The following is a 24,054-nucleotide window of genomic DNA, read 5'->3' on the forward strand; positions in this document are numbered from 1 at the left end:
AAAACTATTATCCACGACCTTAGGTGGCACTTCTCATGTGTTATTCTTTCCTCATCCAAAACGTTTTACGTCCCATAAGCCAATAAAACTCCAACTAGCCTCATGAATCTGCATCTTCATTCATAAACCTTAGCAAACATTTCAAGTACAGTACCATTTAATTTGCTTGAATATATTGTGCAAAGTTCTTAAAAAAAAAAAAGAAAAAAAGCGAGATGAAGGAGAGTAAAATGACCGTCTTTGTAAAAGACATTTCAATAAGGATCAAAAAGGAAGTAAATGAAGGAAATTTTCACGTCAGAACCACAATTATAATCTTTTTACTAATGACATTCTCAGCGATCGTCCTAGGCATATTCATCCACGACAGAATCAGAAAGTTCCTGAGCTTACCAGAAGACTCTTTCTTCCCTCAGCTGAATGACTATTCCTCACATTCCAATTTCCGAAACGACTTACCACTATCATCCGGTTCGATGTCGTTTGATTTCTCGAACCGGCCAAGAATAGAATTGATAGATTGGATTGCTCCGAAAGAGCTATGGCATTCCATGAGTGATCAGGAGCTGCTTTGGAGAGCCTCAATGGTGCCAAAGGTTGTTGAGTACCCTTATAATCGGACACCAAAGTTGGCTTTCATGTTCTTAAGCAAGGGAAGATTGCCATTGGCTCCGCTTTGGGAAAAGTTTTTCAACGGATATGAAGATCTCTATTCCATTTATCTTCATACGTCTCCAGAGTACACGTACGAGCCACCGGAATCCTCAGTGTTCTACAAGCGTAGAATACCAAGCCAGGTGATTAATTTGATACTTTTCTTTTGTCCATTTCAAACGTAAGAAATCAAATCAGATCCTCCAATTATTTTTGTAATCGATGAATTGTGTTGAATATAATTTGTAAGGGCCCTTTCATCCAAATTCTTAACATATATAGCTAATAAAATCACGTAACAATCATGCGATGATTAATTGGATAATGTCAAGATCGAGACACATGCCTACTATCATTTTAACATATTAGAAATAACGTAGATATTAATTATTCAGGTGGGTCCATTTGTTATAAGTTGTGGCATAGGTAATTGATATTAAACATGTGGTAGTTTAGTACGTAACACCTAAGCTTTAATATATTTTTCCATTAAGAAATTATAAGCTTTAGTAAACACCTTTGTCTATTTCCATATTCCCTTTGAAATACATTATCAATTAGATTAGGTACTTAATAATGTTCATAATTAGTAGAATAGAAATGAGACGAGGAATAAAATATTAGAGAATTACAAATTAGTAACCCAATAGAATGACATTTAGGTGTATAATCCGACAAAAATTAGCATTAGTCGAGATCTTTCTAGATTTGCAAGTTAAACTCGAGTAATTACTATATTATGCAGCCAGTTCAATGGGGAAGAAAAACAATGATTGACGCAGAGAGACGCCTACTAGCAAATGCTCTACTGGATTTCTCCAACGAGAGATTCATATTACTATCAGAAACATGCATTCCCATATTCAACTTCACCACAATCTACAACCACCTTATGAACTCCAACCAAAGCTTCGTGGGCCTATTCGACGACCCAAGATACGTAGGCCGTGGAAGGTACAACAAGAGAATGTGGCCCACGGTGTCACTCTCCAATTGGCGAAAGGGCTCGCAGTGGTTCGAGGCCCACCGGAGACTCGCCGTGGAGATAGTGTCCGATGTAAGGTATTATCCGGTGTTTGTGGAGCATTGCAAGCCTCCTTGTTACATGGATGAGCATTATTTGGCGACCTTAGTGTACATAGTTTGTCCGGAAATGACCTCAAATTGGAGCATAACATGGGTTGATTGGTCTAGAGGTACTGGATCACATCCTACAACGTTTGTGAGGAGAGAGATCTCTCAAGAGTTTTTGAATCGGATAAGGCATGGGTTTAATTGCACTTATAATGGTCGCATGAGCACAATCTGCTTCCTTTTTGCCAGGAAATTTCATCCTAGCACACTAAAGCCTTTGCTTAAAATAGCTCCTGATTTGCTTGGTTTTAATGTCTGAACAACATGATATTGTTGCTTATGTTACCTGTGTTCTTGCTAGTTAATTATATATTACTCCTCTTTTTTCCTCTTCTTTTTTTGTGCTGAAAAATATATTTAGTCATTTACTTGCTAGTAAACTATTCTAGTCTTTTTTTTTTTTTTGGAATTTTCATAATTGAATTTTTTTTTTTCAGATGGAGAGAAAGTTGACAGGAATTCTACTTTGTAGCTGTAGTATGGTTGCTATAAGAGTATAATCAATAAGGAATTAATGCATGCAAGTTTTGAACTATAATTTCTTTCTTTCTTTCTTTCTTTTCTTTTAGTTTCTTTTCTTTTTCTTTTTCTCTTTCTTTTTTTTTCTTTATTTTAATAGATCTAAACGGTTTCAATAATTAGTACTAGTAAAATATTACAACTCAATATGATGCTAATAGCATCACTACATAATTGAGCTCTCGTATTAGTCTAGCACTCATCAACCCTATGTCTATCAAAAAGAATGAAATAAATAAAAAAGACCAGCATTTAACTTAATTACTTAAATTGTCCATATGATCACATTGCCAGTAAATTTTATTTTTTTATTGGATTTTCAAAAGCTTATTTGGATCAGTACGGTACTATCCCACCGATTATACATTGTTAAGTAGCAGAAATTAACGTTTAGTTCGTTGATTTGAGTTTTTAATTTGAGTTGAAATGTGACTTCATGTGAGAGCTTTTTACTGTAGTAAAAAAGTTAGATATGACTATTTGTGAGAGCTTTAAACTATAGCAAAACTTGAATTAACGAAATGAACCGGGACTAAGGCCCCGTTCATAGATTTATCTCGACTCCACGGGACCACGTATACATATGGTCGTTCATATATATATTGTAGTGACCAAGAAAAAAATCCCATAATTTTAATAATATAATTCATGTATTCAAGTCAAGGATTTTCCTGGAAAATCATTATACTATGTACATTTTGTGATTGAAGCATTTAGGGAATTAACATCTGCATTCCTAAATGCTGTAGCAGATTTCACGTTAAGTTCAGATTTTTCCGATCAAGTAAATTCGATCGATAAATTCTCACCGTACTTTAAAACGGAAGAATTTCCAGTATAGATACAGTTAGAGAATCTTAATTTTAAGAATCTCCCAGCACAGTACAACCTAGCATCCAGAACCCGTATACAGGAGAAAATAACTGTCAGTATGATTTTGGACAGTTTTAATGAGTAAGTTAAGGGAATGGACAAAAGTACAAGGTGTAGGTTAGTGTGTGTGATTTGATGAGATGTGATGAGAGAGGTGAATAGGACTAATGATTAGTTTTTTTTTCTCCTTTTTCTCTTCACTTGGCCGGCCATCCTTAGGAAGTTATATCCAAAAATTTTGGTGATATGTTGAGTGTGTTAGAAGGCTACAAGTTAAGGTGATGGGATGGTAGGGGTTGAAGGGGAATTAATGGCAATTTTGGCTTCTCCTTTTCTCCTTCCATAACCGGCCAAGATTGGGGAAAAGTGAACCAAAATTTGGTTGATTGAGAGAGTTGATGTGGTGTTAAAAAAATAGCTTCCAAGTGCCTATAAAAGGAACCACCATAGGATAAGCCTCATTTTTTTTCCCTAGCTTTTCTCTCCCCCTCAAAATCCGGCCATACCATACTCCTCCACTCTTTCTCAAATATTTTCTCCTACTCCCCCAATCTTGAGCCACTACAAACCATAGAAGAAGAAGGAGACCAAAGGGTCTAGGAGGAGTCTAGACAAGCATTTTTTTCAAAGGGTATAACTCTAAATCTTTTTTTTATGTTATGTTTTAGTAAAGTTTGAAATGTAGAAATATTCCTCTTAAATTTCCTTATACTTTCTAGTTCCAAGCCAATAACAAATCTTAGAGGAGTTCAAAGTTTTCAAGGGAGAGAGATAGTTCTTCAAGGGTAAGCTCTCAAACTCTTCTCCATTAATTTCTAGCCAACTTTAAGCTTGGATTTGTGGATGTAAATTTGAGGTTCTTGAGGAGATGAGTTGTAATAAGGGTGTGTGAGTTTTATGTTGGTTTTGTGAGTTTTGAGGTTAGCTTGATGTGGTATGTTTATGCTTGATTTAAGTTGCTTATTTTCGGATTAGAGGAAAAAATTTCCGGTGACTTTGACCGCGAAAATGAGGGTCATAGAGTGAGATTTTTCAATGTTTTAAAGCTTGAACTTATAGCCCTGGATGTGTTGAACAATTTCGGTTACTATGACTAAACCTAATTTTAACTCTAAAACCAAGTTTGAAGTCATTTTGCAAAAACGGACAATCTGTCCAAGACAGTTTCAAAAAAAACTGGCAGCCACCAATGCAGCCAAACGGGACCCTTAAAGGCTGAATTTTGATTTTTCACAAAAGTGACAATTTTAGTTTTCGACGAGAGGAAGAAATTTAACGAAGAAAAGATTTTCAAAATCCGACCCTAAGAGGTACTAAAACATAGATTCCCGAAACGGTACAGTTTTTGACTGAAACTGTTTAAAACAAAACAACAGCTACGGTTTTCAGCCAAACGAGGCCTTTAGAGGCCGAATTTCAATCTTCACTAAAAACGACAATTTTAGATCTCGACGAGACGAGAAATTGTCGCGAAGAACAAAATTTTGAAATCCGACTCTAAGATACAGTAAAACGTAGATTTCAGAAACTGCACAGTTTTTAACGAGACAAAACTAAAACAGTGGCGGTTTCAACAAAAGTCATAAAAGAACCCGAGATAGAATTTTAGTAAAATACAATGACATTAAACCTCATTTTAATAAAAGTATTCATAAAGGAATTTTTCAAGGAAAAATGATTTCTTTAAAGAACGTAGAGGTTTACCGAGCGAATTATCCCGACGGGTACCTACGAGCCCAATACGATAGGTCCGTAGAATTTCGAATATTTAATGTGGGTCCAACGCCCACATTAGTTTAAGAGACTCCGTTGGAGTATAAATTTCAGCGGCGTAAAAGTTAGAATGCCATGTATAAGTCCTAGGCCGAATTGGGCCTTAATATCATACCAAGGGAAATTTAGAAAAATAAGATTTTGAAGATTTAATAAATTAATCTTTATTATCCTTTAGTAAAGGAAAGGAATATATGCCTTATGGAAATGGTTAGATTTTCCTTCATAAGTTGCTAAAATAAAATAGCAAATAATAGTTAATCTCACACTCTTAATGGGTGTTCAGTTTCAGAAGAAAGCAAGAGACTAGGCTGATAGGCGAAAAAGGGATTCCAGCTTTGAAAATCAAGTAAGTAGGAATCTCGCCTACAGTATAAATAGATTTTAAAGTAAACAGTACACATGAACTATATATGTTTGAGTACATTTAATGTTATGAATGCTATGCTACGTTATACTACATACACTTAGGCAGTACACCCGAATTATATGTGTTCGAGTACATGATATAGTATGCTATGCTAGGTCATATTGCATACACCTTAATAAGTCAAGATGAACTTATAAGAGTAATCTCAGTTGAGTGCCGTCCCAGCCTCCACAAGGGAGGTAACTCAAGCTCCACAAGGGAGAAAAAATAATAATAATGATGTCCTCCGACTCAAGGGAGGCATTCAAGTTATAATCACGGTGTCATGGGGGACCTTGCAAACCCTCACGTTCCGATGATTGCGCGCAAGTGGTACGAGCACTCGGGCCCATCAGTAAGAAAGATAAGATAAGATAATAAGATTCTGATAAGACATCATAATTAAGCATAATTGGCTCATGCATATTTATTCATGTGAACTTACAGTTATTTTGCGGGAGATAGTTCCTACTTGCTGAGCGAAAGCTCATTATAGAATGTTTATACTGTAGGTAAGCAACCGGCATATAATGCCTGATGGACTGCTGGCGAGTGGACGAACGAGGTGGGGCTCGGGATATGGATACCACTCGCAAATATTTCCGCAATCAGCTTTATGTTACAAATAGTTTTGTTAATTATGATTATGACACAGATATGTTAAGGTTTGAATATTTTAATTAAGAAAGCAATTTCGTATTTTATGTTTATAATAAGACCTTTTAAAAAAAAATGTTCCGTAAATTTTAAGAAATTTCAGTAAGTACAAATTAAAAAGTTAGTTACAGTGGCGGCCTCAAAAGAGGGTCGCTACATATATGGCCTACTATATTCTTTTTCTTCGACAACAATAATTAATATATTATTTTAGCCATAAAAACAATAATAAATTAATATTATAAATTCAACAAATTATAAACCATGCAGAATTTTCAAATTAATATCATCTATTAAGCTATTCTAATAAATCCACTAATATTTCGCTATTACACACAAGATAGCGAGACTGATACAGCAATAAAGGAGACAATGTAGTAGTGTATTGGCCTATATTATAGCATTTATTGTTTGGAAATTTAAAAAGAAAAATGAAAAAAAAAAAAAAGAAAAAAGAGTGTAAACTGGTGCAGCTAATAACGCGGGAATATTCATCTTGAAAAAGTCAATATCAAGGTAGAAAATAACTATTCGGGGAGGTACGTTGACTAGTCTTTTAGTAACCGCCTCCCCTCACATGAATTGTCCGTTTTCTTAATTTAGGAAAACAGTCAAAGCTTTGGTTTTGTATTGCTTTGAACTCTTTGGTCAATTGGTATACGAAACAAAGCCACCGGAAATGACCAAAGTGGGGACTATATATTGGATGTGTTATGTTGGATGTGTTATGAATACTAACTGTGTACTTTAGTTAAAGTTATTATGTAAATCAGTCAAAATTATTGTTCATGTCAAAATCTTATTGTGTAAATATTAACTGAAAATAGTAAATACTTTGTAAATAATAATTGTGAATATTACTGAAAATTTTCTTATAAATAGAGCTTTAAGACTTTTCATTTTGTATATCTTTATAAAATTAATAAAATTTTCTCTAGTTTTTCTTTCTAAAACTTTCTTCTTAATTTTGCATTTTTTTAGTTTTGGATGGGATAGATATATTGCATTCTTATATTGGAGTTGGGAATTTTCTCGTGAAATGTATTTCCTAGTCCACGTTAATTGGCTGTTTGTTTCTTTAGTATCTAGATTAATCAATCATTAATAAGGGGTGTGCAATAGGATCATTCGTCAAGCATAGTTGAACAATTAGTAAGATGATCATCTTACCAAGGAGAACTCATGAAGCACGTAAAATGAAAGTAGAAGGGTTGAGGTATTAAATTATAAAAATAAAAAATAAAAAAGCTAGCGCTACTGTATTTGTCATTCTATTTGTCACATCTGCATTCATTATTTAGCACATATACTCCATTAATATGATAATTTAAACATAAAATAATATAATAGATTCTAATTGTCGAATGCAGAGAGAGTGGTGGAAATGGTGATAGAAAAAAAAAATCTGAGTTGAATACCACGTTTTATGTTTAAACAAGAGTTCGTGGCAGTGCGTTCAATCATTAACCTTAATTATTTAAAAAAAAAGGAAAAAATAGGAAAATAGGCCAAGACTTGAGATGAATTAAAATTAATAGACCAATAGTTTACATAAGTTAATAAATAGGCCAAATTACTGTTTTCGTCCATAACTTGTTTGGTTATTAACCATAACTTGACAAGTTATTCCCGGTTTTTGTTCATAACTTGTCTGGTTATGAACCATAACTTGACAAGTTATGGCCTATTAATTTTTATAACTAAAAGTTGGCCTATATACTTTCTTAAGCTTTTCATATTGGCCTATTTCTTATTATTTCCCAAAAAAAAAATGAGCCCAGAGCATATCTTTTTACGAAAATTGGCTTGTGCATGCATACAGCAAAAAGAGTCAAAATGCTCCCCTAAACCATAAAAATATAAACAGCAGAGTCAAAATCGGCTCTATTACCGCGTTGGTGGTCATAAATCTCATGTAGGGGCACTTCCGAAGAATTTGCTTGATTTTATAGTCCCCGATTTAGCTGTTAGAAAAAATAAAATGTCTCACAAATTGCTAATTCCTCTTATCTTTTACATGGATGTTTCTGTGGAAAAACGGGTGGGGTGGCTGGAATGAAAGACTTTTGCTATATGTTGCACGTGGAATTATCAAAACTATGACTCATTTTGTTTCACCGAAAGGACATTATCTCAATTATCAAAAAAAAAAAAAAAAAAAAAAAAAGGTCTCACATGTTGGTTTTTTTTCTTTACTTGCTATGAAGTTTCCCACTTCCCAAATCTTAGGACATAAGCTCTGATTTAAATAATTCCCTTAAAAAAGGGATCTGATTTAAATAATTGATATGAACAAACGACAAGAAACGCGTAAAATCCCACCGTTTCCTTTTAACGCAAGAATTTCATTGTCCATAATTATTGTCGGCTCTTAATCGCTTTGTAGAACTATACTAATACTATTTCTATACGTTCCAAAGTCCACAAATAACGGCTGTGTTGTCGTTCTATATTCACAGCATAAAAGGGTATAAGAAAAAAAAAAATGACTATTAATTTCTCTCGTTACAATTACGTGGAACTTCTAATTGAAAAGTGAAAGTCGTTTTCAATTTAAAAACTTGTGGAATCATCAGCGGAGGAGAGGTGTATGTGTGAAAATGGAGTGCTCAACTCCTTAAGTAATCACCAGATTGTAACTCTCTAGCTTTAAACTAATATAAAAGAAGAGATTTAGATACAAAACTGATTATTAATTAGTTAAGGTTGAAAGAGAGGAAGTCGTATTCTATGGTCCAGCAGAAAAAGCCTTCAGAAGCTTGTTTTATGCGTTAAATTACAAGTTAAAAGCCCCTCAGAGAGAAAGATATATTCAAAGCGGCCTTATAAGATAGCTTATCTCAGCTCTCTCAGCTCTCTCTCTCTCTCTCTCTCTCTCTCTCTCTCTCTCTCTCTCTCTCTCTCTCTCTCTCTCTCTCTCTCTCTCTCTCTCTCTCTCTCTCTCTCTCTCTCTCTCTCTCTCTCTCTCTCTCTCTCTCTCTCTCTCTCTCTCTCTCTCTCTCTCTCTCTCTCTCTCTCTCTCTCTCTCTCTCTCTCTCTCTCTCTCTCTCTCTCTCTCTCTCTCTCTCTCTCTCTCTCTCTCTCTCTCTCTCTCTCTGCCATTTTTCTTTGTTAAGGAAGTTCTTCTGGTTTCTTGTTATGGTTCGTGTTGCAGAATTTGTTCATTTGATTCATTGTTTCACAAGAGTCGCTTCTTATTTCGTTAGCTATTTCATCACATACTTGTAAAACTGAAATTTTTTCATCTTAGAAATTAGGATTATACTTCCATGCCAAGAAACCATTGAATTTTCTCTTTTTTTTTTCTTTCGCCTTTTTATTCGGGTATCTACAAATTTTCCTTCCCTCAAAGCTTTCTACTTTCATCGCTTGTTGTCCAAACAACTTTTTTTTCTTTCTTTTTTTTTTTGGGATCAACAAGGGATTTTGAGATTTATCATTTGAAAGGTATCTCCTCCAAAGGCTAAAAAATGAAGGGTATTCAAAGTCAAAACCAAAAGCCCTTAAACTTGCTCTCAAAACTCTCTAATGCCTTCCAACTTCATTTCCTCAACATGCTTAGTTATTTCCTTCTCTTTGGATGTGGTCTAACACTTGGAATCATCATCACCACATATATGAAGGATTTCTCATTCAATCTCCAATTCACTCAATTCTCCATCTCAACTTCTTCACCATCTTCTTCATCGTTGTCGTCGTCGTTATCATCATCTTCTACTACATCACAAACTTTGGAAAAGCAAATTCCGACTGTAAGTGTAACAGAAGAAACAGAAACAAAGTCCAACATTAGCAATCAAATATTGGGATTGGAAGAATATTTGAAGCCTCCAAGTGTCATGCACAACATGACCGACAAAGAATTGTTGTGGAGAGCTTCCATGGTTCCGCGGATTCCAGCATATCCGTTCAACCGAGTTCCCAAGGTTGCTTTCATGTTCTTGGTAAGGGGACACGTTTTCATGTCCCCATTGTGGGAGCAATTCTTCAAAGGGCATGAAGGGCTCTACTCAATTTACGTGCATTCGAATCCGTCTTACAATGGATCAGCTCCTGAAAGTCCTGTTTTCCATGGCCGAAGAATTCCTAGTAAGGTCAGTTATTTTCTAAATTTTTCTTTTCCCTCTTTCTTATTTCACCTTGATTTAGTACTTATGTTTTGTTTTTCTTTGATGATTGGTTTAGTATGACAAATCATATAATAAATTAGCGAAAATGGATGTTCAGTCCAGAGTCCACTGTGATCTGCATCTTACAGTTCAATGTGCAATATATTTGCAGATGAAACTTCTGTAATCAAAACAGAGGATAAAAAGTTAATTTTTGAGGGAATTTCAATGGTCTAGATAATATTTTTCTTGAGAATATTATTTTTTGTTTTCTTTTTTTTATTATTAAAAATTTGTTTGTTTTGGAAGACAATAATTGAGTTTGTACAACTTGTGAACTATGAAGTTTATACCAAAAAAAGAAATAATCAACTATGAAGTTGATAGGTAAAAAAATGAAAGCTAGAAGGTAGTTGGCCAATAATAAATCTGTAAGAGGATACATTTCTCTCTAGGACAAACTACCTAATTATAGTTATAGATACACATATTGATTGATATATGAAGTTATATTATATCTTTAGAAATTAACGCATGGCCAAATTAAATAATCAGCTGAAGGAGACAGATTTCTTTTCACAATCATGATCTCTCTTCTTCTTGATTGATGGCATGCAATAACATGATTTTTATGTGTTTCTTTCTTTACTCTCATTTCTTTTCCATCGTCTAATCTCGTTTTAGTTATATTTTAGCCCATTGCCCAACCAAAAAGTTTTCTTTTAAAAAAAAAAAAACAAAAGGAAAAAAAAAGAGAAAGAGAGAAAATCCCATAAGGATATTATTCGATTTTTAGGCCATGTTTGGAATCGATCCCGTTTTTATTTTTCATGTTTTTGGAGAAAGAAAAAATGAAAACGTTTTCAAAACAACGTTTGGCGCAATAAAGACAGAAAACGAAAATGAAAATGATTTTTTGGTTTAGTGTAAAATGAGAGAGAAATGAAAAATAACTTTTAATCGTTTTTCATTTTCTCCTCTCTCGAGCAGAGAGAGAGAAAGAGAGATAATAATATGTTTTTTTACACTAAAAACAATCTCTTGATAAAACTACCAAACGCATTTCTAAAAATGATTTCTGTCTGAAATTGAAAACGTTTTCATTTTCATTTTTATACAAAAAAATAAAATCATTTTAGAACGAATTGCAAACGCGCCCTTAGTCCCTTTCTTTGCCAAGCCTTTACATGATATTGAAATAAGTGGATGATCTAGTTTGGTTCACCAAAAACAATCAATACCAATATAATTTTTCCGTCCCTACCAATCAGCAAAACAGATAGATATATATGTGTGTCCACAATTATGATCAAAACAAACCAAGTACTCTACTTCAGATTTGGAGACTCTCTTAGATGCATCCATTTTGATCCTTCTCTTCCAAATTAGGTGAAACCGGCTGAGATTATATATATAGTTTTGATTTATGACCAAAAATCATATATGCCCACATGCCTAAGTCTTTTTTTACAGAAAACAAATGAAAACACACTAAAATGGTCCCTGAATTTTGCAAGTAGCAACATAAAGCCTTGCACACAAATAGTGAACTTGTCTTAACTTGTTTGCCCAATTGCTCTTGAACTTAACGCTCTTGCCCAACTAATGGCACCAAACTTGGAGGCCATATGACAGAAAATACTAAACATATTAAAGTCTTTCACATAAAATGGTAATGGTTGAGTCTAACGCCACTTTTTAAACACTTCGTAATTAGTAATTATAAATGAACATTTTCATAAAAAGTAAATCTAGCTAGGACCTAGTTATTTATGTGTCATTTAATAGTCATTAAAGTAGTTTATATATATATATATATATAGCGCGGTTCCACGCTAAATTTTATCATGCATGCTTTTGTAATTTGAATATTGATATGTGGTAACATGTTTAATCTACATATAACCAAACTGAAAATTCATATAATCAGTTTAAAGTTTAATAATCTTCCTTGCACAACAAGAAAGCAATATATTCTAGGACGTGACCGCAAAAACTAATATGGCATTATCACACAAGCAACAAGTAATTTTCATCCAAAACAAAAGGCAGACATGTAGTTGACACTTGCATATGGCAACATTGATGCTTCATCTTCCCTTTTCATGTTCCACAGGAAGTTGGATGGGGAAAGGTGAACATGATCGAGGCGGAGCGGCGCCTTCTAACCAATGCCCTTCTCGATGTCTCAAACGAGCGATTCATCCTCCTCTCGGAGGCATGTATCCCACTCTACAACTTCAAAACCATCTACAACTACCTCATCAACGCCACCAAGAACCATGTCATGGCATATGACGAGCCCGGAGTCGTAGGCCGAGGCCGATACAACTACCACATGTACCCGGATATCTCACTCAAGCAGTGGAGAAAAGGGTCTCAGTGGTTTGAAATGAACAGGGAATTAGCCATTGAAGTAGTATCGGACAGCAAGTATTTTCCTATCTTCCAAAAGTATTGTAGAGGCAATTGTTATTCTGACGAGCATTATTTGCCAACGTTGGTGAGCATCAAATTTTGGGAAGGGAATTCCAACAGGAGTTTGACTTGGGTTGACTGGTCAAAGGGTGGCCCACACCCGGCTCGGTTTTGGAGAACTGATGTCACGCTTGAGCTGTTGAGGAGTATGAGGAGGAATAATACTGGTTGTGCTTATAATGAGAATAGCACAAATTTATGTTACTTGTTTGCTAGGAAGTTCTTGCCTAGCACTGTGGATAGACTACTCAAATTTGCACCAAAGATCATGCATTTCAATGATTAAGGAGGAGATCCTCATTTGTTTATTCATTGGATTGCAATAAGTTTCGGGTACAAAATCAAGGTGGTCCTTGCACTTATTGTTTCAATTTGTTGATTTTTTTTTTTTTTTTGTAATTGCAATATATTGTTAATTAAAATTTATTTTTGGTGGAGCTTTTTTTAACTTTTGAATTTGACTCACTTGGGCGGTGGCAAACAGTCTTTAGTGGGTGTTAAAAGAACACAAATCCTCTGCATTTAGACCTTTCTCTTCCAATTCATTTATGCACGGTGCTCAAGGCCCGCAAGATTTGGGCATTTTGATTACTTCATAAGTATGTTTTCAAATAAATCAAGCCCGCTAAGTACTTTATCTTTATTGTTTTATATTTCAAGAAGACATGTCTAACAATGTGGCAACAATTTCATGACTATCCCACTTAAAACTATCATCTTTTTTCCAGTCATGTGGGTTGAGAGCATTTCAGTGTCCCCTTAAGTACTATTGAGGGCAAAAGTGTGAAAGCAGACTCTTAACTAGTTCAGAGCAAAAAAAAAAAACACTCTTAACTAGCATTTCTTATGTTCACCCTCGCTGAAAAGTAAAAATAGAAAATAAAAATAAAAAATAAAAAACAACTACAGACAAACAGTGTCTAAACAAAAGAAGAGGAAAAAAGGTTAGGGACCGTTTAATTCGTTGATTTAAGTTTTTAATTCGAATTTAGATGTGATTTTATGTGAGAGTTTTTTACTGTAATAAAACTCGAATTCTAAATTTAAATCGGTAAAATAAATGAGACCTAAACATACAATATAAAACAAAATCTCACATTATTCTTTAAAAAAAATGTGATTATAGCTTAAAAAAAATATGATTCTCGCATTATAGCAACTATAACATTAACTTTAAGAATTCATCTTATCATAAATTTTATCGTACCCTAATAAAATCATTCAAAACAGATAGCTGCAGTAGCTGAGTTTTTTTTAATCCTTTTTCCGCTCACTTTAGCTAATCATGTCTCCTCTGCATAATCATCCTAGTCTAAAATCACTTCTTTTTCACTACGGAACAAATTTGGTGAATCATAAGAGCAAAAAGTGCTGCTCTTTTCCAACGACTGAGAATATCTTTATAAGCAAAAATTCTTGTATATAAGAATTCCGCAATCGCTTTAAATAGCCAACTTAAAGCCCATAAGACAAAACTACACGAAATAATATTTTTTTAGGGGGGGAAAAAAACAAGAGAAAAAAACAAATAAAACAAAACCCCGTGATTTACATTACAGCACCCAAATTGTGTCTTCCTCGTACGTTTTCTTCTTCCCCATTCTCCTCCGTATAATATATATATATAAAAAATCTCCTCTACCATCATTTTCACTGACTCGCTCCGCACGTGTCCTCCGACACAGAAGGCGACTCAGACACCGAGTCCAACCCGTCATGACTCGGCGACACTTCGACCCCGCGAATCTCCTCGATCATCTTGCCCACGTGGCTCATCCTGGGCCGTTGGTCAGGCGTAGAAGCCGTACAGGCCATGGCAATCTGAAGCAAAGCCACCATTTCCTCTTCAATATCTTTGTACCTCATCAGCTCCAGGTCAAAAACCTCAGCCGTCCATTCCTCCCTCACGACGGACTGGACCCACCTCGGGAGGTCCACTACCGCACCGGAGTATCCACCGCCGCCGGAGACACCGCCGTCGACGGCGGAGGGGCACTTCCCGGTGAGAAGCTCGAGGAGGAGGACGCCGAAGGAGAAGACGTCGGACTTCTGGGTGAGCTTACGGCCGTCGATGGACTCCGGGGCGCGGTAGCCGTTGGATCGAGGGGCGGCGGGCGGCGCGGCGAAGACGGAGAGTCCGAAATCGGAGACGCGGGCGGTGCCGGTGTTGTCGAGGAGGATGTTGGTGGACTTGATGTTGCCGTGGGTGAGTCTTAGGGACCTGCATGAGCTATGGATGAATGCCAGCCCACGGGCTGCTCCTGCCGCGATTTTCAGCCTTGTGGTCCAGTCCAATGGGGTTCTTCCTGGGCCTCTGTTACCTGCCACAAGACATCACTGAAACTCTAATTTCGAGGACAAAAATATAACATAACATTTGCATCAAACAGACCAAAATATATAGAATATGAAACAAACAAGTATTACACATATTTAAAATATATATATATATTTCGTTTTTTTTTTTTTTTTTGCTAAATAAAAAATTATTTGGTGTTGCAAACTATATATTCTCTCTCTAACCTACTCAACAATAATTATATTCTTAAACATGATTGAACATCCAAAAGTGTACTTCTAAGTTGACGTTTTTTTTAATGGTATGATTATGACAAAATCTAATCCTATCAATAGTGTTATTTACATCCTGTAATGCAATTCTTCCATGAAATTCTTCCATGAAATTCTTCAAATCTATAATAAGAGTGCCGAGGTGATTAACAACAGATTTTCATTTTAGTCTTTTATCCGAAGTACTACTACTCTTTAGTCTAGTCTATGGACATGAACAGTAAATAAGTCTAGCAAAAAAGGCATGGCCCAAAAGCCCGTATGTCATGCATTATGTGGTCCAAGCCTCCAAGGCCGAGGAATGCTTAGGGGAGTGAGAGTGAGCAGAGCTGTTTACTTTTTGGTCGTATTAACAGGAAAAAGACCAGGAAAAGAACAAAAAGAAGAGAATAAAGACGAATTAATTATGTTAGATAATGCAAAAGCAAAGCAATACGCAGTGGGACAGTCTGTAATCTGTATCGGCACAATAATAATTTCCCAATTCCCAAATCGCAATTAAGCTTTTTGCAGAGTTGCAGTTTTGTGTCGTCGTCGTCGTCTATAACTGTTCCCTTGTCCGCACATCAAGTGGGAAGAGATACAGATTCACTCCAAAGCAACTGAAATGACTAAACGACCCCACGCCATCAAAACAATACACATATCTCAAATTGGTGAGTTTTTATGTTGACCCCTTGTTGACCACCACAGCTTGGGGACCTATATCTAATTCTAACACCCCAAAAATCCTTATCCCAACTACTGAACACATCATCCAGGGATGATTGAAAGCAACTTGCATATGCATATGCAATAAACACTGATAATGAACTACTCACTAGTCACTATTCACTATTCACTATTCACTGTTAACTACAGATCCTACGTTTGGCTGCTGAGGAAAAAACACTAACAAAACAAACAAATTGAGAGACAAAGGCAAAGAACCAACAAATAAAATAAAAAAGGAAGTCATAACTAAAAATAATTACCGTGAAGAAGCCAAAACAAGCTGCCATTGGGCATGTAATCATAGACCAACAACTTCTCTTCCCTGGCGAAATAGTAGGCCCTCAAGCTGACCACATTCGGATGCCTAAGCCTTCCCAGCACCTCCATGTGCTGCTCAAACTCCCTCTTCCCTCCCACCTGAGCGTCCTTCAGCCGCTTCACCGCCACCACATTGCCGTCGTCCAGCACCGCCTTGTACGCCGTCCCGAACCCGCCCTTTCCGAGCATCTCCGCCGAGGCCCGGAGCAAATCCTCGAGCTCGAATTGCTTAACCCCTTCAAAGAACACCATCCTCCCTCTCTCGAACCCGGGCTGGGCAGGGTACGGGCTCGACGAGTACACAATCTTCTCGGTTTCTAGAAGCTTCGAATTCGTACCCTTCCCGTCGCGGTACTTCGATGCGTAGTAGCAGTAGAGGAGAAGCGATATCACTACGATCACCAAAACATCGCCGAGTATTATGGCGATTAGTGCCATTGTGCTGATTTTCGCCGTCCCGTTGTGGCGATTATTACCGTTACCGTCCGATTTCTCGGGGGATGAGTTTATCGGCAACGAGCTCGGAGAAGACGCCACGACCGTCGAATTGGTCCCCGGCACCAGCGGCGACGCTATTGCGCCATCGGATCCGGGCTTCGTCGGGTTGACAGGAATCGCCGTGCAGTTTCGGAGCGGAGATCCGCATAAGTTCGGATTTTGGGAGAACGCGGATTCTGGAAAACCCGACAAGGGTTTGGGTATTTGACCCGAGAAGCTGTTTTCTGAAACGTTGAAGTCCTGGAGATTCGGGACGTTCAGACCGGAGATAGAACCAGAAAACCGGTTCGACTCGAGCCGGAGAGTCAAGAGATGGGTCAAACGGTTGACCGAAACTGGAACCTCACCTGAGAGGTTGTTGCAAGACAGATCGAGACGGTAAAGACGAGACAGAGACGTCAGAGAGGCCGGAAACCCACCGGAGAAGTTGTTGTGGGAGAGAAAGAGGAGTTTGAGGGCTGTGAAGTTGGAGAGATCCGGAATGTGACCGGTGAGGCTGTTTCCTTTCAGGCTCAGAACTCGGAGCTGAGTTAGGGCAGTGAGACGCTGGAACGAGCCGTGGAGATCAAGGTTCTCGAGGACGAGACGAGAGACTCTGTCGTTTGTGCACGAGACGCCGGGCAAAGAGCAAGGGTTTGAGGTTGAGTTCCAATGGGTGAGCTTGTTGGAGACGTCGGATGCCGCTTTGAACGCCATTAAAGCTTCCATGTCGGAGCTCGAAGAAACTCCGAGGAGTAAGAATGGAAGAAGGAAATGCAGAAAACAAATGGTGGGTTTCGCCATTGTTTCTCCGCAACTAGAGAGAGAGAGAGAGAGAGGGAGAGGAGAGTAGGTTTTGTTAGTGTAAAAGCCTAAAACCAGAGTGTTGGTATTTGGTAAACGAGAAGAAAGGAGAAAGGGGTGGTAATGTAATTTAGGTGTGGAAAGTCAGTTGATGGCCTTGACCTGTCGTTTGAGGTTATCAATCGTAAGAATGAATTGACAAGAGCATGTGACGGAGATGAAAGCTTGACCGAAAAGACGATCGTGCCCTTGCATTATATCCATTTACGAGAAAATGGAAACGACGATGAATCGCTGTCGCTTCCACTTCTCTGATTATTCCACCCCTTTAGGTGAAAAGTGGGCCAACCAGCGAGGGAATCAGTAAAGATGATCGAATGAAATTACTATTTTGTGTAGGGTGTAGGACGTCTGCGTACACCGTGAAACAGAGGAGCAAATTAATGGAGAAATGATGTGACACGTGGGAACTGGATTATTTTTTTATTTTTTTCCTTATTGATGAGAATGGAGGTCCGACGCTCCAGCAATCATGCCAAGGACTGCTTTTGTCTCGCGAAACATGTAAATCGGACGATCCTCCGTACGTCTCACCATATCCTGACACGGGTGGGCTTTCTTACACGTTTCATTAACTCCGTTAAATGCTTTCTTTTTTATTTTATTTTCTTTTGGGTTTTGACGACCAACTTTCATGGTAAAAGCTGGCGGTAAAATCCCATTTTAATTACAACGGCTATATGTGTTGAGAACAACCTACTTGAGTAAGCACACACAGATCAACGCCTACGCTCTTCAATTAAAAGTATTGAAGTTTGACCTTTATTTTGTAAGGATAATAGGAGTCTCAACTTTTATCTAAACTTATTAATTACTAATTAATTTGTTATGTGAGTTTTTTTTTTTTAATAACCGTACATAACTTATCACATTTTTTTATTGTCAGTAATATTTTATCACATTAATTAGTATTGAAATGTTATTTTTAAAATAATAAGATGATAACTCACACGCCTTATAAATTAGTACAAAAACTTCAAAGTAATATTGAGAGCCCTAATAATACTCAATGTTATTCACACTTCACTTCCTATGCATATATTTCCTTTGACCGCATAAAAACACTACATTGAGTAACTTGGTCCCTTTTTAGTTTAGGAGGATTTACAAAGCAATAGACATTAAGGTGGTCACTACATTGAGTTTTTTTTTCCCCCTAAAAAAATAGTTTTTTTTTTTTATTTTTTTATTATACCTTGCTCAAGAATCCTCCCGCAAAGAAAGGCCAAGTTCAAGTGTTGGGGTTTTCAAAAACTGAAGAAGGAAAAAGGAGTCTCGCGTCCGTCGTTGGGTGGTCTGGGCAGCGAATAAAGCGTTGTTCTTTTTGGTGTTCTCGAAGTTGTCCCATTTTAGTTTCTTTAACTTTCGCTTTTGCTTTGTGATTGTCTACAGATAAAATCAAGTCATTTCTTGCTGCCAACTTTAGCCCTTGCTTGATTGTTAAATAGTTCTTTAATTCGACATCTATCAACTTTCTACTTTCAAATAGAGAATTTATGAAAATGGATGAATCTGAATCTTTAATATTTATTTTTAATAAATAGCTTTTTTAAGTGTAATTATTTAATTAAAATAGTTATAAATTAAAAATAAATAGTAAAAATTTGACCAATACACTTTTAAAAGATATTTATTAAAGATTACCCTTCTATTTCACAAGTGGTCTACTGTCCAAATTCAAATATGCACAATATCCCCATCTTAAAAAATAAAAAATAAACAACGGCACAGAACTCATTATTACCTTCATGCATGCAACATTAATGGTAATGTTAAGGTATATAATTCTTTAATATGAAAATGCAACATGGGGTGCCTCGTTTTCAGACTTTTTAGATTGAAAATGTGTGTATATAATATATATGTACAATATGGACTTTTTTTCTTTTTAAAAAAATATGAACAAGTTTTCAATGATTACGTTTCTATTGGTGTTTATCTTTAAATATAAAAATTTAAAGACGTGGCGTATTTTATTATTGTCAACAATTTTCTTAGTCAACTATTTAATTTATTACAACTGTCGGATTAATATCTTGTGATTAAAACAATAATATCCATTAGTAGGTAATATATATCTACATTACAAGATAAAATTTTTGGAAGTCCCTGAACAATTAGCTTTCTAAAAGTAACGATTGTAACCGATTTTCACTCAAATTTGGCCCCTTAATGGAAAATTGTCTCGTTAATAAGGCCCCGGTTTTGAAATTTTAAACAGAAAACATAAGAATGAGTGCTATATAATATAAGGTTTTAGAATGTATTTAGAGAAAGTTGTCACCGTTGCTGATAGAGAACCAGGTTTCACTAAAATTGAGCTATAACAAACTATAATATCCTGGGCAAATTTAAGACAATTTTGTTAAAAGATAATAAAAGAAAGCTTGAATTAAGGTGGATCTTGGTCAAGTAGTGGACGAAGACATGAGCTTTTTATGGCCTGTTCAGTTCATAAATTGAAATTTCTTCAAATTTTTTTAGAGCCAAAAAAAAAAAAACTTTTTGGTTAAACTAATCCAAGAAACAAAAATAGCTAATGAATTACCTCGAGCATAAGCAATATTCATAAGGTCGAGTCCTCTGGCTACGTTTTGACGTGGTAAAGTATTGCAAATGCAAATTGATTTGTGATATTAGGACATCAAGGACGTAGAAATGACAAATATTGGACGCCCCCATTGTGCTCATGTTTACCCATTCAAGGTTTCATGACAATAATACAAAATAAATACAAAACGATTTTTATAAACAAAAAAGAGGAGTATAAACTGGTTACATATTATCAAAACAACACAACTGTTTAGTTTGCTGATTCGAGTTTTTAATTCGAGTTGAGACATGACTTTATGTGAGAGCTTTTTATTGTAGGAAAAAAGTTAAATATGACTGTTTCTGAGAACATTTTACTGTAACAAAACTCAAATTCTAAACTCGAATCGGTAAAATGAACTGACCTAATGTGAAAGTGATTGCAACAAGGCCACCTTTTTAATAGCCGCAATTTCTTCTTCCCTTTTTTTCTCAAGGCCACCTTTTTAATAGCCGCAATTTCTTATTCTTTTTCTTTCTTTTTTTTTTTTCTCATTGCATCTTAGGTCTTCAATTCTTTTATCCTCAACTCATCTTTGCTAAGTGTAAAAATATCTAAATATAAACATAATCACAGTCATATAAGGATGTTAAATCATCTTACTTAAATAGATTAACCAAATTTGTCATGACACTCGCAAATTGATAAGTCGGTTTTATATCGATAAGTTGAATACTTTTGACTTAGAGTTTTGTTAGTTTGACAGCCATTTTAATGGTGTTTCGAGTGTTTTGGATGTGCTTCACAGGTGAAATAGAGAAAGGTTATTGGATGATCATAATGTGGATTTTCAAATATAAATTTCCTTTCCGAAAAAGAAAAAAAATAATTGTGAAGTGCTGAGCGTCCAGGTGGCAAATTCTAAATTTGGAGTACAAAAAGATAGGCTGCAGTTGCTGTTTAAAATGCTAGAAGATAAACTGTAATGCTTATCCAAAAAAAAGATTCGGATTATCTCTTGGGAGAATTTTGAAATTCAAAGCCTTCCTCTACGGAGGACTATATAAACCAAGAGATGGACTTGTGTGCACAGAGGGGGAGTGAGGCAAAAACAAAACAAAGAGGAGAATTTCAGCAACGCAAAGAGAGATTGTCTTCTATTTCGATTGCAAATTGAGGAAGAAGGATCAAAGAGAGGGAGATTGTGATCACCAGTTTTCATCCTAATCTTTATTCTCTTCTATTTTGATTTGTAATTTTAATGATGATAATACTCAATTCAGTTTTGCTCTTTAATTTTATGATGAACTAATTTATTTTTCTAGGATTGCAATTGGAACTCAACATGAATCTTGAATTTATTTATTCTATCTCTTGAAATAAAAAAGAGAAAAGAAAAAGAAAAAATAGAAGAATAAAATAATTCCCCGGCAACTATGAATCTTGAATTCAGAGCTAGTTTTAGCCTTCATTTATTACTCTCAAACTTTGTTTGATTTTGTTGCTTTGGAGAGTGTAATTAGTACCTATGGTTTTTTTTTTTTGAAAGGATTTTTTCAACTTTAAATAATCATATTATTGTGTCCTTTAATTTGCATAATTTTACTTTTACAACAATTTCTAGTTATTGTTTTTACAGGTATTATTAAATTGTTCTGTGCACACAAAATATTATTGTTGTATCGGTCTTATAACAATATTTATGGTAATAATAAAATATAATAATAATAGACGACTTTATGATCAAGTTAAATGGCGAGGGAAATCGTGAATTGCGATAGATTCCTAAACGCTTTCCAAAGCAAGTCTGGATATGATTAGATTTATATTAAAAAATTTACTTGGTTTTAACTCTATCAAATAAATTTGGCGGGTAAGATCTAATTTCTATAGCAAGTGTGCCAAAACTACTTTAGTAGCTAGTTAAAAATCAGATTACGATCTTCAACTATCGCTTTTCTGGCATCCGGGAAGCAACATTTCCGTTTCGAAGATGATCTACTCAGAAGAAGAGAGGATAAAAAATCTTTCTAAAGTGTTTTTGAAAACGTTTATGCACGTCTTTTGATATATAAAAATTAAAACGGTTTGCAAACTATATTTATTTAGCAAATGTTCTGAAAATAAAAATGAAAACAAAAGGCAGTGAGAATAATTTTTGTGAAGGAATTAAAAAACGGTTGAAAATTATTTTTCTTTTTATGTTTTTATTCTTTAGTACTTATCAATAATGTTATAATATATTAATTAATAATTATAATCAAACACGATTTCACTTTTTTATTGTACTAAAAATAATCTTTTAAAAAAATTAAATTTCAGAATCGGCTTCATAATGATTCTCAAAATAATCTCATTTTTATTTTTGTATTCAAAACAAATCATTTTGTAAATGTTACCAAACGGGCCCTTCTGTTTACAAAAGGAATACATTTTCTCTCTCTAGTTAGGACTAGGAGTTATACCTCTAAATTTCTGATTCATAAGTATCAATTGGTCTGGTAAGTTCTCTTTCTTTCAGGCCTGAAATTTAACCCCTATATCTCTTTGATTGAGAGTCTGGGTTGTTTGAATGCTTGATTTTCTTTAATTGAGAGTTTCGGAATGAATAAGAGAATAGCACTTTTAGACAGATGTGTTTAATATTAAAAATGGACGCTGTGGTCACAAATTGGTGAGATGGTTGAAAGGGCTTTAAAGTCTACTGACGATGTAGTTATGTGTTTAGTAATGTTATGTGGTCTCTACAAAAAAAAAAAAAAAAAAAAAAAAAAAAAAAAAAATTTTGGGGGAATTAATTAATTGAAGCTCTAAGATTCGAAATTTAACTTATTTGAAGAATTATTTATTGTTTTATCAGTTAAATTGGAGATTCTTGGAGTTTTGTTATTCTCTTTGATTGACACTTTGCATGCTTATGAGGTTAATGCCATACGGTATTGCAGCATCATGTTCTCAGCTTAGGGGCATGATAGAGGACTTTTTCAAAAATGGATGCTTTTGGGAGAGACGTAAGTGCCTAATGTTTAGGGGCTGTTTGAATGAATTGCCAGCATTTTGGAACAATTTTCAAAAAACAACGCTCAATTTTTTATTTTTTTTGTTTGTTATGTCCAATAAATTTCTGATGTTCAAAATAAAAATTATTGATCTACTTGAGCAAATCAGTGATTTATACCTTTGTTAGGAGAATCATGTACAGAAAAATAGATATATAACAGAAGGTTTTAATTTCAAATTTAACCTCTAAAAAATAAAAGTTACTCACTTTGTCCCGTACAACTCAAAATGATATAAAACTCACTCTTAAAGTTATAATAAATTATAATTTTGATACTTTCGTCATTGATGTGTTGATATTTTAACAATTTTAACCACGTTTGTGCCAATTGACTACTTGGCAAAAGCTAAATGATAATGCGACACATTTAAATAATGAATAAAATCATTTTAATATCATGGGTTGTAATAAAATATGCTCTTAATATTCTGTGTTTTTAATAATATTAAACAGTATCTCGACTTTCTTAAAAACACCTAAGTTTTTTGAATCTAACTTTTTAGACATGTAATATCCAAACTACCTTATTATTAATTAAATAGAAATCAATATTTAAAAAAAAATCTGAAAAAATTTCAAAAAATTAAATTATTTAAAAGAAAACAACAAAATAAAAAAGTTAATGGTCTTTTTTCTAAAATCATTAGTTTTTGGCTAATCAAATAAAAAGGTACTAAAGTCATTTTATGTCTCAAAAATTAACTTCAGGGTATCAAGAAGTTGTTTTAAAAATGTAAGCATCGTTTTGATATTATCAAAATCACAGGGTATTAAGAGCAATTTTCGCTATAATACGGGATACCAAAATAATTTATCCCTTTAAAGATATATGCAGGAATTTCTAGACAGAAAATAGGACCCAAGTAAATAAAAGAATTAGAATCAGCTCTTTGCCGATATGATCGTGGCT

General features: G+C 35.0%; 3 protein-coding genes and 1 long non-coding RNA gene across 4 annotated transcripts; 3 read left to right on the top strand and 1 right to left on the bottom strand.

The window, feature by feature from the left end:
* Positions 1-476: 476 nt before the first annotated feature.
* LOC21398548 lies at positions 477-2,047 on the top strand. Its single transcript, XM_010100961.2, has 2 exons — positions 477-797; positions 1,400-2,047. The coding sequence occupies exons 1-2, from the start codon at positions 477-479 to the stop codon at positions 2,045-2,047; spliced, it is 969 nt and encodes a 322-aa protein (XP_010099263.2).
* A 1,898-nt stretch (positions 2,048-3,945) lies between these two features.
* LOC112092150 lies at positions 3,946-5,964 on the top strand. Its single transcript, XR_002902445.1, has 3 exons — positions 3,946-3,965; positions 5,240-5,302; positions 5,875-5,964. It is a non-coding gene; the product is annotated as an uncharacterized LOC112092150 (long non-coding RNA).
* Positions 5,965-9,131: 3,167 nt separating this feature from the next.
* Positions 9,132-13,226, top strand: LOC21398549. Its single transcript, XM_010100962.2, has 2 exons — positions 9,132-10,113; positions 12,245-13,226. Exons 1-2 carry the CDS (start codon positions 9,490-9,492, stop codon positions 12,890-12,892), a joined length of 1,272 nt encoding a protein of 423 aa, XP_010099264.1. The 5' UTR covers positions 9,132-9,489; the 3' UTR covers positions 12,893-13,226.
* Positions 13,227-14,027: 801 nt separating this feature from the next.
* On the bottom strand, positions 14,028-17,614 carry LOC21398550 (probable leucine-rich repeat receptor-like protein kinase At1g68400). Its single transcript, XM_010100963.2, has 2 exons — positions 16,152-17,614; positions 14,028-14,927 (listed from the first exon to the last, which is right to left on the bottom strand). Exons 1-2 carry the CDS (start codon positions 17,488-17,490, stop codon positions 14,257-14,259), a joined length of 2,010 nt encoding a protein of 669 aa, XP_010099265.1. The 5' UTR covers positions 17,491-17,614; the 3' UTR covers positions 14,028-14,256.
* Positions 17,615-24,054: the final 6,440 nt, after the last annotated feature.

The sequence above is a fragment of the Morus notabilis genome, unplaced genomic scaffold, assembly GCF_000414095.1.
Source record: "Morus notabilis unplaced genomic scaffold, ASM41409v2 Scaffold20, whole genome shotgun sequence".
Classification (NCBI taxonomy): Eukaryota; Viridiplantae; Streptophyta; class Magnoliopsida; order Rosales; family Moraceae; genus Morus; species Morus notabilis.